Source organism: Ambystoma mexicanum, chromosome 7q, assembly GCF_040938575.1.
Source record: "Ambystoma mexicanum isolate Mex_15411 chromosome 7q, UKY_AmexF1_1, whole genome shotgun sequence".
NCBI lineage: Eukaryota > Metazoa > Chordata > Amphibia > Caudata > Ambystomatidae > Ambystoma > Ambystoma mexicanum.
The window spans coordinates 902,061,447-902,078,495 of NC_090941.1; the positions used below are offsets into that span (position 1 = coordinate 902,061,447).

General features: G+C 44.1%; 1 protein-coding gene across 6 annotated transcripts in view; it reads left to right on the forward strand.

Moving 5' to 3' along the window:
* PICALM (phosphatidylinositol binding clathrin assembly protein) overlaps window positions 1–16,760 on the forward strand; it is a 1,182,846-nt gene extending 1,166,086 nt beyond the window's left edge. For all 6 annotated transcript variants that reach the window (XM_069639772.1, XM_069639773.1, XM_069639770.1 and 3 more), the window contains one exon: window positions 15,317–16,760. In XM_069639772.1, coding sequence (XP_069495873.1) covers window positions 15,317–15,331 — 15 coding nt within the window. In that variant the 3' untranslated portion in view covers window positions 15,332–16,760. The remainder of the gene's footprint in view (window positions 1–15,316) is intronic.
* Window positions 16,761–17,049: the final 289 nt, after the last annotated feature.

Consider the following 17,049-nt stretch of genomic DNA (forward strand, 5'->3'; position numbering starts at 1 on the left):
TGATTCTGTATATTGGGAGTGGTTGGTGGTAGTCCTAGAGGGATTTGGCTTTGGCCCGGGGTTCATTAGATGGATCAAAATTCTCTACAATAAACCGAGGGCACAGTTGAAATCTGGGAAGCATGTGTCGGAGGCATGGGACATATGCAGAGTAACCAGGCAGGGCTGCCCACTCTCCCCCATGCTTTATATACTGGGATTGGAGCCCATTGCTATTTACTTTAGAAAACAATTTTTCGATGCAGGAATACGGCTAGGAGAAGTGGACCACCTCATCTCACTCTATGCCGACGATGTACTAATATATGTCAGAAACCCTCATCTTAATGTACCGACAATGCTAGAAGTCCTCGACAACTATGCTAAGGTCTCAGGCATACAATTCAGCAAGATGAAATCCTGTTTGTTCCCCCTAGCAGGCCTGAAAGACAGGAGCGTAGAAGAACTCCCCTTGGTAGGCATAAAATGGCAGACCACCTCATTCCGATACCTTGGGATTCAGATAATGCACACCCCGGAACTAATGCATGAACATAACACAAGGGCAGCACTACCTGCACTGTGTAAATCGATGGGATTTCGGGCAAAACTACCCCTATCTATGATGGGAGAGCCTCAATAGTTAAAATGATTGTCCTCCCTAGATTCCTATATGGGTTCCAAAATGTTCACTTCTACATCACAAAACCCTTCTTTCGACTACTTGAAACAATAATTTGAGAATTCTTATGGGGAAGAGGCACTATCCACATTAGTCTTACCATACAAACAGGGTGGAATCCAACTACCAAACTTAGAGAAATATTATTTGGCCACCCAGCTGAGCTTTGTAACTAAGTGGTTAGCAGACGAGACCACACCTGAGACATCTCTGCTACAAACCATGATCTCCCCGATACAACTGAAGGAACTTATTTGGGTGCCCCAAACCCTGTTGAGAAATGCACCTTTGCTAGTGACCTTGGAAGGAAAATATGGCACAGGACTAATACGCTCATGCACCTAAAACATCCATACTCCCCAGAAGTGCCAACAATCTCGCATCTAGGTAAAACTGATGCTGATCTGAATAATATCAGGCTCTGTTAAAGAAAAGGGGTTTACACCTGGGTTGACCTATATGCCGAAGGAACCTTCCGGGAGTTCGCATCGCTACATGCGGAGGACGATATCCACACCGGTCAATACCTGTGGTACCAAAGGATCTGCAAAATAGCACGAACAAAATGGGATACCTGGCTGGAGGAACCAGACACAGACCCACTCAAGATACTGCTGTACAATTTGGGGGCAGGGAGGGAAATCAGTGTCCCAAATATATAGCCACCTAATTGATGCTCCCAACCCCCGGAGTGCTGACCTAAAGAATAAGTGGGAAACAGATATGAGACGGGAGATGACAAAGAATGGGACAGAGCACTGATATTTCCCAAAGAAGTATCTAGAAACCACAGATTCCGATTGATAGAGCTAAGTGTACTATACCGCACTTACCTAACCCCGAGTATATTCAGCAAATCCACACAACCCAACTGTGTCTGGTGCGGGGCAGATGAGGCAGACTTGATACACATGCTATGGGAATGTAGCAAGACACAGAATCTCTGGGCAAGAATAAAACAGACATGCGAGGAAGCGGGCGTGACCAGGTATGAGTGGACCCCAGTCAAATGTCTTCTGGGAACCCACCCCAGACTAGCGAAACTCAATCATCTAGTAAAACTAATGGACATAATGTGTATAAAAGCTAAAAGAACTATCTCAATAACATGGAAAAAGCCTGCAGGACCGACCTACAAGGTGTGGCACAAAGAGCTCGGAAAGTAGGCGAACGCTGAAACAAGGGCCTGGGAGGACAGTGTAGCTAGATCCACCGAAGACTCAAGTATGGCACTAGTAGCATGGAAAGACATCATGACGAAATTGTTTCATCCCTCAGACGATAAACCCCCTTGAACGAGCCACCTCGGTGGACTTGGAGTTACACAGACAGCGAGGACACCTGGCGGGAGACAAACAAAGACCCAGATAACTCCCAAGCAGCCCTCCCCTCTCCCCCACTACCCGGATACCCCCCTTGCTGGAAGCTCATGGAACACTTTACAAGGACAAAACAAGGAGACAGTTTAATGTTAATGTTGTTTGAAATGTTTCTGTTTAACCTGTTACAGTATAATTAAAGAAAAAGCTGTTAGTTTGGCAGTTGGAGACACACCCATTTGATGTGCCATATTGTAAACGTGACTAAATGCCAATAAATTAAAAAATTAAAAAATTGACAGCTTTGTAGACTAGGCGCAGGAACTTGAAACCAAAGCAGTTGTGCATGGACAGCCATCCAGCATGGTGTTGGTAGGTAAAGTGAGGGAGGACCTGGGTAGGTTACAGAGAATGCGGCAGCGAAGTTGAGAAATTTTTCTAGAGGGACGAAGGAGAAGGAAAGAAGGCCTACCAGTATGCTCCTGCAGTAGTCACGTTTGCTGAGCCACGAGTGTGGAGATTAGTTTTCATACAGCAGTGGGTACAAAATTGACACATTTTATGAATGTTGGTTAATAGTAGCGGCAGAGGTTGTGGAAGTGATGACTATTTGGAGGTTACTATCAAAAGAGTTCAGGTGGGAAAGAAATATGAAAGGGAAGGGTAGCGATGGTATTGGAAGCCAGGAGAAAGGTGACTTCTACTTTTGAAGAGTTTAGCATGAGGCAGTGGACATCCTGTGATGGATTTCAGTGAGACAATTTGTAATCTTCTCTGAGATTTTTAGGGCAGTGAAGGAGAAAAAGATGTGAGTGCTGTCAGCAAAAAGGTGATAGTAAATCAATTATTGAACATACTGGGCTCCACTTTAACATTGCTTGTGCCCATCTTTGTGAATATATTAAGTGAAGTTTTTTTGACTGGAACATGTCTGCAGCCTTAATGTAATTCCCAGCCCCTGTAGAAATATGAATCATTTTCAGTGTGTATCATTATGGGTCCTCTGTGAATCGAGATGTATGCCTCTATGGATAAGTTGCCGTCCAAGTACAGCATTCCATGCATACTCGTAGTTCATCCAGTGAAGATTAAACCCGAAAAATCCCTTTTTGGGTTTGGCGTTTTGGTGCAAAATCTAGTACATCAGGGAACCTAGAGAACTGAGAAGGGAGGTTGGGAAGCAGAGCATCTCATTGTCAGGGCAACATCAGGGGCACTGTGACGGCCTTTTATTTTCCCAGCTATGCAGTAATTTGCCTCTGTTCATTCTCTACCCACCTTCCTTGCATTACCACCACGAAAACAAAAAGAAATGCCCATTTTATACAAGCAAACCATGGCAGTTCCTGTTTCACTTGGAAAGTCTGATTGCTTTTCACACATTTTATGCGCTTGTGCTGCAAGAGGTTATGTCCTTATCTTCTGACCACGCGTTCTATATTATTTTCATAAGGGTAGTGTCAGCTCAGAAGAACTCATGGTGGCAACAAGTAAGACAGACATGAGGGAGCGCAGTTCAAGGGTGTTTATTGAACAATGAGTGCTGTATGCAGATTAGAAAAATGCCTAGTCTAAACCTAAATCTAAGATGGGGAGCAAGCATCAACCATAAAATGAAAAACAAGTCAGTCCTAGTGGCGTTGTAAAAAGAAAAAGGGCCTATACTAAAAAACCTATTGCCAAACCTTTACAACTGATACAAAAAGGGGTGTGGGATAGTTCTCAAGAAAAGAAAGAAGTGTTCTCAAATAATACGTCAGGATGCGGTAGCCTGGGTCTCCCTTCCCCATGTTTTGAGCACGGGGTAAGGTGGGATCGTGGAGCACAGCACACACTCAAGCTTTCCCAGCACGAGATGACAGTTCTGACAGTTCAGATTTGAACTATCAGGACCGTTGATGACCAAGTCTCGTTTCACTTGAAAGTCTCTTGCCCTTGAGGACCTGATGTCTTCAAAATAATACAACAAAAAGTTCCTTCAACAAATGAGTTTTTCTTCTTTTCACTTAGGGTGAGGATACTCCACCCTTTGCTCCTCCTCTTCCGGGCTCTGACCCCTCTTGATCTAAGGCTCCCTTGGTCGGGTTTACTATGGCTTTTGTATTTTGTATTTGTATTTTATTGTTTATATAGCGCTTTAATCCATAGCGCTATATTTTCCTTCACAACTCTTGAATGCATTGTGAAACAGTTCCATCTGACATTCCTCGGCTGGGTTCACTTCTGTCATCACACTGTTTCTTGGGACTTTAGACTTTCCCCTCTTGGGGTTTGCTTCCCTTGTTTTCTCTGTGTGGGATTCACTTCCCTTTCTCTCACACTGATTGTAGATCAAAGTCTTTCGATTGTACAGGGATTTTGCTTGCCCCCCTCAGTGTGACCACTTTGACCTATTTTGGTGGCCTTCCTATGGCCTCTTAACTTCTGTAGTTTCGCTCAGATGGGGATTGGCCAGAGTCTCTTGAGTTGGCACCCACGTGGTGCCGGTTTCCCTCTGCAGCTGGTCTCCCCTTAACCCTTTTACAGTTCTTTCATGGTTTAGGTTGAAATGATCGAATAAAAAAGGTAAAAAGGTCAAAACGACCAAATGTTCGAAAAATGCTACCACCAAAGGATCGAAAACCAAAAGTTCGATCCTCTGGTGGTAGCATTAAAAAAAAAAACAGGGGCTGCGGGGGTGTCCCCCCGCATTGCCCCGCTTACTATACTTTATGGTATGTATAGTGAGCAGGGGCTGCAGGGGACACCCGTCCAGCCCTCCGTGAAAAAAAAAAAAACGGGGGCTGCCGGGGTGTCCCCCGCATTGCCCTACTCACTATACTTTATGGTATAGTGAGCGGGGGCTGCGGGGAACGGGGTGTCCGTTTAAAAAGAAAAGGACCCTGCAGCGCCAGTTCCCAATCACAGAAGCGAAAGGGAACTGGCGCTGCAGGAAACAGCGTGAAGGTGAAGGTAAGTGGGGTTTCTTTATGTTGGTGGTGTGGGTGGGGGTATGCTGGGGGGGTGTTGTGGGTGTGTTGTGGGTGTGTTGTGGGTGTGTGTGTGTGTGTTTGTGTGTGTGTGAGAGAGAATGTGTGTTTTAACACATTATCGGGGCTGAAATGTCCGAACACAAAGTGTTCGAACTTCTGGTCATTCGAGCACTTTGTTTTCGGATATTTCAGCCTCGATACTTTGTCATTCAGTCAAATCACTGGGATTCTTCTTTCATAGTTCATTGAACTTGGTTAAAACTTGCCACTTTATCCTCAATTTACACAGCCCAGTTCTTATCGGTTCTCCCCTCATTGGCTGTGATGAATCATTTGGCTTTCAGCTTCTCTGGAGTCAAGGCCGGTACCACAGTCGCAGGAGCTTCCCTCCTGCTTATCGCCGTAGGCTTGCCTGTGTACCGTTGACATCTGCTGCAAGACACTTGTGCTATTGTTCGCGTTCTAAGGCTTTCTTCCTCGAAGGTTCCGCTGGTATGGGACAAAAATGGCAAGGTCACTTATGTCCTCGCCACCCTCTCTATTCCTGCTGCCTTTCTCCTTCTCTTAGCTGCCTCATCGTGCTGTCTGCCGTGCTCGTCCTGTGCTCTCAGGCTCCACCTTTTATCCCTTTGGGGAAGGGAAAGGGCTTTCAGGTGTGTGTGATTGTGATTAATTGTCTGCCTTTGCCTGACCCTTGTAATGGGACAGGTCGGGTGAACAGCTTTGGTGTTAGTCAGTTGTCTTTTACGTTGTGCGAAAGGGTTTGTGTTGGAAAAGGGAGGGGGCAATGGTTTTGAATATACTACACGAGAGGATGTGGAAAAGGTGTCAAAGGAAATGGATACCGCATCTCACCCGTTGGTCTCCCACTCCCCAAGCACCCCCCATCCAGATGATCCTCCCTCACTGATCCACCTCAAGGAACTGGATCCAATAGCGATGGCCATGTCCTGGCCACTTGGATGACAGATCCCTGGGGACTAGCTAGAGAGGCACCTTCAGGATTCTCACACAGCCCATCTGTCAAAGTGTGTGAATTATGTATTGCTGACATGGACACAGGGCGCCCCAGTACACCGGGCTATTTTTGTTGCTAAGAGAAACTGAAAAGGGCCCGGTCTCTACTGATTCAACCAATGAGATTGACGTCATATAGAGACGAATGATCCAGAGGACAGCTACAGATGCTCATCTGTTATAGCAGCACAGTAGCACCCTGATCTTTCAGCCGACTAAACTGACTCCTTTCCCAACCCACGTGAACTTCTTCCTCCTTGTCATACATATGTGTACTATCAGAGAAAATAAGACTCTGATAACTGCCTAAAATAAAGTGAACTGAGAATACCCTTTCTGAAAGAGCGATAGAGGTGCCAATCACACATTTTGCATACTGTTGGATTGCACATTTTGCCCGCTGCCATGATGAAAGCATGCCTCTGAAAAATGTGAAACGTGAATAAGTAAAAGTGCACCTTTTTTTATTGCAACTATTTCTAGTTGCCTTTTAATGTGATTCCGTAGACTGGCTTGTATAATGTATAGAAGCCGAAGTGTTTGCAACATGTAGAAGAAAACTAAGGCCCAAATGTGTAGTCATCAGCAGGCGAGCTCAGCGTAGGTCCCACTTTTCTGAAGCTTCAGAAGGATCTTTCAGCATATTCCTATAATTTGTATGCTGTGTGTAGGTAGAGAAAATCTATCTGTAGTTCTAGGGCATCTTCTTTCCTTTCTATGGTGAACATATTTGAAAATGGAAAGATAAATTATATAATATTACCTAGTATTTAAAACTCAAAGTAAACTGGCCCGGGCATATTGCTGTGGCAGCTTGGGGTAACCTGAAACCATCTGAAAATTCACCTCACTCCAGTAGCCCCACCTTAGGTCATGATCACGCGCCCGAGCCTTGTTTTCCTTTTTCTTTTTTAATACTTTATTTTTTCATTTAATAACATCAACAATCAAAAAAATATGGAGTCAGGTTCACACCCCAGCCCCTGTTTCCCCAAGAAATACAGAGATCCGAGCAGCACATAAGAATCACAATCTCGGGCATGTGAGGCATTAGTTGACATTCTCCACTTTTGTGACGTTTAATCAGTCTGCGACATTCATCAAGTAAGGGATATAAGGACCCCACATTTCTGGGCGACGCGCATGCAGTGGTAGATTCCTAATAAACGCTGTTTCCATGTCGTGGCAGTAGGCGACATCCTGAAGGCACAGTTCTGCGTTGGGTGGGTTGGCCCTCCCCCGTGTCATAGCTACCCTTCTACGCGCTAGAACTAAAAGCAGTCCCGCAAGTCGTCTCACGGCGGGCTGTAGGGGCTTTGTGCATCCCAGTAGTGCTAAAAAAGGGCTCCACTCCAGAGATTCCCTAACCATTAGTGGTATCTTGGGTAACACCTCTGACCAGAACTGATTGACTCTCGGGTATTCCCACGCCAGATGGAGGAAGCTGGCCAGGTTATGCCCACATCTAGTGGATGCCTCTGGAATGGGCTGAAAATGCCTGTGTAATCTGGCTGGGGTGTGGTACGCCTGGTGTACAAAGATAAAATGAATAAGCTTGTACCTGGAGTAGAGAGGAAACCTTCTGGGTCTGCTTCAGTATGTAGGCCCAGTCCTTTTCTACAATGGAGTCTCCTAGAGTTGTTTCCCACCTTTTCCTCAGGTTTTCCCTCCCGACCCATCTACTATCAGGTCATCAAAGATTTGTGAAATCAGCCAGCCCTCCCTCTGCGTCTGAATCACCCCGTGTAGAAGCTGCCAAACTGGCGGTTGTCCTGGGAATGAGGGGAAGGACTTAAATGTGTATCGAAGTCGGAAGTACAGAAATATGTCATGGGCAGAGGCGGCTCCCCGCTCTTTTACCAGTTGGATTGTAAGAAACTCCCTATCCACAAAAAAGTCGCCCAGGTTCTCTATTTGTAGCTTGTCTGCCCATTGCAGATATACCGGCTCGCCTTGTTATGGGCAGCCAGGGATGTATTTAGCTGCAATAGTGGTGAATATTGGCATATGATGCCTCCCTTTGTGGCCATCTTTCACCATACCGCATAGATAATCAGGACCACATTTAGTGTGTGTGGTGGTACTCAGAGCTCGCCGACAATTACTGCTCTCAGCAGGCTAGGGGTCATCAAGGCTCATTTGACTTGGAAATGTGGTCGTAAGAAGTGAGTGGCGTACCAGTGTCCCAGGAATTGAGCCTGTGCAGCCCAGTAGTAGCGTTCTAGCTCTGGTAAAGCTAAGCCTCCCTTTGTTGTTGGTTATATGAGTATAGTGTAAGCTACTCTTGCTGGTTTCCCCGCCCACAGTAAGTCCAGGATCAGGCCGTGCAAGCGCCGAAAGAAGCCTCCTGACCACAACAAGCAGACGTTGACAAATAGGTACACAAATGTGGGTAGTATGATCATTTTGACCATGGATATGCGCTCATGTAGCATAAGAGGAAGATGTTGCCATCTGGCTATCTTTTCCCGAAGCGATTCAATGGTCCTCCCGTAATTATCACAAAACAATTCTTCACAGTTCCAGGATAGCATCACCCCTAGGTACCTTACGCCAGTGGATTCCCATTGAGGTTGAATTCACCCTGGTATTACCTGGTTTCCGCTGTAAGGGGGACCACCATGGACTTGCTGTGGTTGATTTTAAGGCCTGAGAAGACCCCAAACCTAAGAACTTCCTGCATCACTGGATTCGGATTATTTTCTGGGTCGCTAATGAAGAGGGCCACATCATCGGCATACAAAGATATGATTAGTTTGTGTGGTCCCAGGCTAAGTTCTCTCCCAATTTGTTGTGCTCTTAAACCTGCAGCAAGCAGTTCCCTAGGGAGAGCAAACAGTATTGCAGGCAGAGGACAGCCCTGTGTGGTCTCCCTTTTCATAACGAATTGGGCTGCCTGCTCTCTCCCAATTATAATTTTCGCTGAAGGGTTCTTGTAGAGAAGGGATGTCAACCATCCAAGGCTTCAATAGCTAGGTGGATGGTGATGGCCATCAAGGAAGCGTATGAGAGGCAGCACATATGATTGCCGGCAAACATGCACACGCATGCCATCAGAGTCAAGGGCCACGGCTGTGGCCTTCCAGAGGCACGCTACATGGCAAACTATAAGAAAGGCGGCTTCTTGAGCTTCCCCATCAGCCTTTTGCAAACACTACTGCTTGGATGCCTGCGCCAGATCCGATTCAGGCAATTTAGAAAAACTTGTTTTCTTAGAGGGGCAACTCTCCTGCCCAGGGCTAAGTTCGGTTCTAATCGCCCATACAGTATGGGGCAAAGGGGATGGGACGTAGGAGTAATTAGGTTACTCACTGTAGTGACTAACTTACTCCTAGTCCATTGTCCCCTTTTCCTCCATACTTCCGACCATCCTCCCCCTTAATAAACATGTGTCATTAGGCATTTGTAATATAGCTGGGACGTCAAAGGGAACTGAGTGGCGCTGGTATATCAAATTAATATAAACAAATACTATAAAGTATGCATTCGAAACCAGCGGACACATTTAAACGGGGTATGTGAAATACAAACAAGAAGGTTGCATCTGTGTGACAATAGAGCAAAACAGCATCTGTTTGAATAGGATCAGCCATTCTATAAATTTCTGGGCTACTGTGTAAGGCGAGACTAGGGTTTTAGAATGCTGCCTGTAAGAGCTCCTTTGGTCTACCTTCCCTAGTATATAAAAATATACATATTTACACATATATACATACATGTACCGAACATGTCCTCCATACTGGCTCTGGCAGAGTAATTCCACCTAATTTGATACTACTTAGGCGAAAAATACTTGAAAGAGAACAGGCAAACTAAGGCACTATAATCCCACCATTGGTAAATGATCAGCCCCAACGGAGGACAAATGTCCTTTTCCTTTGATTTCATGTAACTGTGCCTCTCTGCCCGTTCTTCATAATTATAATTATGTGTGTAATGTTATTTAAGTGGTATTGTATAGTGCCTTTCAACCACGATTGGTGGCCTCACTGCATGTGGATCTGCAATAAAAAAAGGGTATTGGGTTTCATTAGTGAGACACTGGGAGAGGTAGATGGGGGAAACCTGTTGTGTTCATGGATGCAGGTCGGAAGCACCTGGTTCCTGTGTGCCATTCTGCTTTCTGTGGATTAGGCCGAGAACCTTGGGAGTATGAAAAGGGAAGAGACCAATATCAGATATACTACAGCTGTTTGGGTCTGGCTAGCTGCTGATGTGGAAATGTGTGATGGGGCTAAACAGGAGAGCTAAACCATGGGTCAGTTAGTGTTGATGTGCTAATGGCTAGATCAGTGTCAACCGTCTATGGGGGGGGTTATCATGTGTATGCGTGCATGTGTGCACATAGTATAAGGTGGTAGGAGAACCTAGAATGGAGAGTTAGTTATTCAAGGGAAGAGGGGAGTAGGATTTAAAAGGCAGAAAAACCTGCAACTCTACTCCTACCCAGGTCCATTTGAGACTAGCCCCATTTCTCTAGCTCACAATGCCACCTGTAAATCCCACTATCTCTCTTGCGCTCTTGCTCCGTCTTTATCTCAAATAGATACATTGTATACTGTGAGGAACAAAAACAAGCATCTGTGCTTTCTAATGGTATATGAAGGAAGGGGCAGTCTGGAAACTACAGACATTACCAAGAGCTACCAGCTAAGGATTATGGGAGGCAGGAATGTTTAGTTCACAGGAAGCGCTGCTTGAAATTTGAGGACAGCAGTCAATCATTTCACCTCCCTTATTATGTTGGTTGGCAGACTGAGAGATGCCTCAAACCTCACTCATAACATGCTCCGGTGCTATGCTTAGTGGCTGGCCTGCTGAGATTTTTGCATGTCAAAGACCGGCCTGTCTAAGCAGGACAACGCATTTTCTCAGTCGTTGGTCAGGTATTGATCAGGGCAGGGGCCAGTATCTTTGCATGTTTCTTCTAGAGCTCCTCCACAAGCCCGAAACTCTACTCTCAGTCCAAAATGACATTCCCTCATCGGTTTTCGACACATCAGGACTTCGGTAACAGAGTGATGCTACAAGCATGCAGGGGGTTCTTGTCGATGAAACAAGGAGCAGAAATGATAAATTGATAGTGAATTCCTCAAAAAGTGCAGCACCATGACCTAAAAAAAAGGGGGATGCAGGGGAACGGTGGGTGCAGGATGGTAAAGAGAAATATGTTGGTAGTGATAGAAAGGGGTTTGGGTGGGGAGGATAGTATGGACGTTGCAATTTCTGCGGTCCCTTGCTAGGTTTGTGTCTCTGGGGGATTTCATAAATTGGTAAGATGACTGAAGAAAAATGTCAGAGAAGGCAGCAGCATTACCCCACAATCGCCTCTCAACTATGCATCTGCTTTGTCTGCTCCCTCTGACCACAAAGGCAATGGAGCATTGTCCTCTCTGTGTCTCATTCGAAACCGGCTGAGACAATTTAAACGGGGTATGTGAAATACAAACAAGAAAGTTGCATCTGTGTGAAAATAGAGCAAAACAGCATCTGTTTGGATAGGATCAGCCATTATATAAATGTCTGGGCTACTGTGTAAGGCGAGACTAGGGTTTTAGAATGCTGCCTGTAAGAGCTCTGTTAGTCTACCCTACCTATTATGTAAACATATGCATATTTCACATACATACATACATGTACCGATCATGTCCTTCATACTGGCTCCGGCAGAGTAATTCCACCAATTGCTTGATTTTATTTGTGTCTTTACAGTCACCACATGCTGGCCACTGGTATCCACCCCTGCCCCCAGCAACGCATGTCTGGATGCTGCTCCTTTGCCCCTGCACTCCAAAAACCATGTATGGTACTTTGCACTTCTGTTGCATCCCAGAGAGACAGGAATGGATACCTTGAAAGGTCTTAATTCACACCTTCAAGGTGAATCAGTCATAGAATGCCACTGCTGAAAAATCCACCAATTTTGCAAGGACCATGTCGCACATCAGCATCTTAATGTAACAGCATGGACAGAATGGCAGTGGTTAACTGCAAGATTCAAAATGGATTTAGTTCATTTAATCAAATACAAAATAAGAGCTCAATATGAGTGAAGTTCTTGCATGGTCATTATATATTTTTGAGTCTAAGCACAGGACAGCAGATATTCAAAACCTGGCATGCCTATTTGGCTAGGGTGTCTATACTGGCTGAGGTTGTAGAATCAAGCTAAATTTGTACATTTACCCTGTACCCAATTTGATCTCACCTAGGCTACCAATGCTTGTATGGGAATTAGCAATTTCAGGCATTAGTCTCACCATCTGTCAAATTTGGACTTTTGAATGTTTGTGCCTAGACAACCAATGCTGCTTTTCTTTTGATTTCATACATTTATAATCCAGCAATTTGGAATCTGTGCAAGCATCTCCAAGAATGGCATGCCGCTTATTGGCATGCATGTGACTGTGGCGTGATCGTATGCCCTTTCTAATGGCACTTGTACAGTAGCTCTGCCACATTCTGTGTTGTTTCTGTCTTTACCCCTTTACAGTGATGTGCTATACAAGTACAAACACTGGTTGTTAATTTAAAGGCATATGTGCCCTTATTCCCAACGCCATCAAGGATGCAAGGGAAGTTGCATGATCACTTTGTTCCCAAAAGTTGGCTTTCAACTTGAGCCCCCTTCCTCTGACCATTACTAATCCAGTAATAGTCTGTATATTTATTATTATAATTTTTTATAACGCGCTTAATATCGAAGAGATTTCTAAGCGTGGACCCGGAATGCAAAACTGTGTTGCTCTGCGTCGTCTTGCTTCCGAGACGAGCACGTTGCCACAGAGCTATACTTCCTGTGTAGTAAATTTTATTTTTGCATTTAATATTCTAGGAAAAATAGTGTTTTTTTCTAAAAGACAGAGAATGGGTCTGCTGCATCTTCTGCTTTATTGGATTCTTGGGCTAGTTGTGAGGGGATACAGGGGATGGTGTGGTGGAATGAGTGGGATAGGGGGTGCTTTGTTTAATGAACATATCAGGGTGGCGGGTTTCTAAACGTTGATACTGTTCTATCCAGCAGAGAACACAACTTTAGCAAGCCCGGATAGAGTAGGTTTTTGGATGAGAAAGGTATGGTGTGAAGGGGTGGTTTGTAAAATGAAGGTTGTGGTCCACCCCACCACCATGTTAAGAAAGTGACTAATTTATGTATTTCATTGTTATTTTGTAAGGTGTCAATCATCAAAGCAGGCGCTTCATAGTGCCTCAAGTAAACAAGGGGGAAAGGAAGGTGACTCAAAGGTGGGATTTTGGACCTTCAAAGCCTTGAGAAATTCAGAAACCGTTATGTGCGGGAGGGAGGGAAGACGAGGGAAGTGTCATACGTGCAAGTTAAAGCAAAGTAGGAAAGAAACCATGCTCTCAGACCTAGCAGATTCTAAGTAAGTGCTAGTAGTAAGAAGATGAACGCAGGACCAAGACTAACACACATAGTTAAGTTTAGGCTTCAGTGTCCAGGTTTTAGGCCTACACCACATCAAGAGGAGAGCTTAAAAAGGAGTCTCTTATGTTGCTTTCTAAACGGGAGCTGGTTGTCCAGTGACCTGAGCGAGATGGGATGGTGCTTGTTCCAAGGAGAAGTGCAGGCAGTGTGTCCAGCATTCTTCCCCCAAATCTATTTTTCCTTGAGTGAGAGAGGGAGAATGAGTTTGCAAACCTTAAAACCTTCTGAGGACAATATTTGTAAATCTGTCAGCTGTGTTTAGAGGGTATGTTGTGAATGGTGTGACGAATCTGCGAATGTTGTCCCTTCTCCCCTAGAGGGAGACCTTTCCCATGGGACCAGGGCAGTGCGTCCACAGTACAGTAATCCCCTTGGCGGTGGTGCACCAAGGGAGGATCACACTGGGAAGGAAGCCCCTTATGGGATTGAGGACAATCCTTCTCGGAGAACGCAGTATACTCCAGCTTCAATACACCCAACCCCTTGTCCAATGCCAAATCCTCCTCCCCAACCCCTCTAGATAGAGCCAATGTGTTCTCTTGTCAAGTCAGTCAACCTGATATACTTGACAAGACTAACATACCAGAGAATACAAAGTATGTTACGTATGGATCTAAAAAAAAAGTACTGTGAAGACGATGATGACCTGGAGGCCGAGGATCACTCTAGAGAACCAGAGTGGGCAGTTTAGCTTCTCATGGCATGTGATTGGCCTAAAGCAATACAACAATCCAGCGCAGGAGTTTAAAGACTAATTAATGAGAGTCTGAGAATAAGTGGGTCAAGAACCGTGGAACTGAAAAGGACTAATTAGAAGGAATCCTACGCTTGGTAGGGAAGTCTGCCAAGTTGGTGGGATAAAGAACTGTGAATGTGAAATGCATATCCTTGTGAGTTACCCAGGGACATTTACCTAAGAGGATACTGGGTACAGGAGCCCAAAAGGAAAGAAAGTAGAACAAGAAGTTGTCTAGAGGAAAAGAGCACGACCCTAGCTGTGGAGTGTTATATTTTTTAACATTGTTTAACACATAGGTTTTGATTACCCGAGAGACTGGGAACTTTTCTGTTGGGTGGAACTAACATGAACGATTTACTTTGGGAAGAGATCATCCTTGCACGCTTAATTTAAGTTCTTAGTGTTTGGGACAGAGGTAGGCTTTTGAGACACGACAGAGACTGACTTTTTAGTTTTGGACATCCTGACAATATCACAAGTTTTCTTTGATGCAGGGAAGCCCCTCTTAGCTTTATGGATAGGGAGGCATATGAGTCTTTGTCCCACACACAAGGGCAGTCGAGCACCAAAATGCTAGGAAAATCTCCTCTGAACAGAGTACCATCAGCAACCCCAGACAAGTGTTTCGGCTAGTCCATTGTGTCTGAGTCTTATTTCTGCACCCTTACAATGGGTATATGGTTGACTGCCAGTGGAAGGGAGGAATGTGTGTTTGAGGTAAAAGGAGTTTGGGTTCTTTTACTCCATCCACATTTTCAGCCACCAATGTCAGCAACTTGGAATCCATGAAAATCTCCTGCTATAAGCGAGCTAGGACTGTGTTTATTCGATAGAGATGTATGAAATTCGGTCAAGCCTTAAAAGTAACTTTTAGAAGCTTGAAATGCAGAGGACATAATCAAGATTATTGCATAGCATAGATTTGCAGTGGACCAATGTTTTTGAAAAATGTGGTTTGTGCCTAGTAAACTATGTGCTACATTGCATGATGCTAATCTTGATTTAGCTCTAGAAAGTTACCTTTTAGCAGACACTTGTTAGAAGTGGTCTCTTAAATTTCCACTTTAGGCAGAATCATGATCATTTATATATAATAGTACATTTTCATTATGTCAATCCATTGTCATTTTGCCAATCTGTAGCTATGCTGTCTCTTCTCAGATGCAGTTCATGTAAATCAGAATCATGGGAGAGACTGGGACAGGCCCAAATGGAGACATGCCGTGCAAGAAAATCCCTCCTTCCAGCAATATCTCAAGTGCTGTCTTTCACTCTACTCTTCCAATGAAATGGTGAAAAGTTCACAGTGAAGGCCCATGAAGGAGAACCAACGAAAAGTTCACCGGACAAAGCATCAAATTGCTGAATAGCCAAGAAATACCAGAAGTGCAGGATCTCGGATTGAGCGACTAATCCGCCATTTCTTTCAGCTCTTATGTTGCAATACCTGTAATCAGTAGCAATCAAAACTGAAGCTTGTATATGACTTCTGAAAAATCAAAAATGTGTGTTCGGTGGTGCTGCCTGAAATGAGGGGAGAGCGGAACTCCACTGACACAGTAGGGTTTTCTTTTCCTGAGGGGACAGAGTTCATCAAAATCACAGCGGTTCCAATAAATTGTTAAATCAGTTTCTGAAATTAACACTTTCCTTTTACACAAAATATATATATATTCAGTTTGTAGTAGACATTCCTTTTGTATTATTATGTGTATTTATTTATGATTATCATTTTAAGAAAAAACATTAATATTGTATCAAAGACCACCTAATGAAAATGAGTATGAATGTATACAGAATGTTTAGATTTTTATCCACGAGTGTGAGTCGGATTTGGAAGGCTTTTCAGCTGAAATGGAGTGCACTTAATATTTTGATGAGTGCCTATGGCGTGTGTGTGTCAGTAGATGGCTTAACGCCAGATTCTAATCATTTTCTGTATGAGAAGCAGGGGCAAATTAGAGAATGCATTATTCCTTATATCCAATATTGTGCCTGGGATTTTGCAAGCGAATAGGTAATTGGGTAGTATATGCACTACATTTTTCATCCAAACGTTCTAGTGCATTAGGAAAAGAGCACTTGTTGCTTTGTACTTGGCATGTCATTAGTTTACATTGGACATTGAACGGCCTTTACAAAATGAATGTGGGGAATTGCTTTCATTTTTTAGACTTTCCTTCTTCTCCATTAAATTCTATTGCCATGCTTCCATTGCTCTCATCCACCGTGCACGTGAAGGTACCTCTCTGGGGTCATCTGGCAGGAGGAAGGCCAGGAAAGTAAAGCAGTGCTGTTGATCGGCGCTTCTTTGTGTATATATAAAGTGTAACATTTAATTTGGGGCTAGGCTGAAGAAGGGTAGCTAGTGGCATGAAAGTATTTCTATACATGAATTCCACATATTTGCTGCATTGTCTCTGCAAATTCTATTTTTGTTTAAAATATTTTAAAAAGTCTGTAAGCAAAAATGGGTGGATTTTCAAATAAATGCTACTTCCACTGAACTTTTGTTATGGGAATGGGGTCTGAGGTACTTTTTCTGCTTTTTTGTGCATGGATAATTTTTTATTTATTTAATAAAATTTGCAAATACTTTCCATTATCTGAATATTACATGGTGACATGAGTTAATGGGTGACAAAGGTACTGTGTGTACCGGCAAAGGTGGATCTGATTCCAAAAAAACATTCTGAACATGTCTTTAAATGAAACTGGAGGGTGTTTTTTAAGTGATCAAGAGCAATGGGCATTGCTCACATACTTTGGTGCTGCCAAGCAAATGAATACGCAGTAGGAAGAGGGAGTATCAACCCATCACTGTGCGTACTGTTACCGCGCAAACCAAAATGTTGAATTTCGACATGCCCATTTCACCCCTTATATGTGGGGGG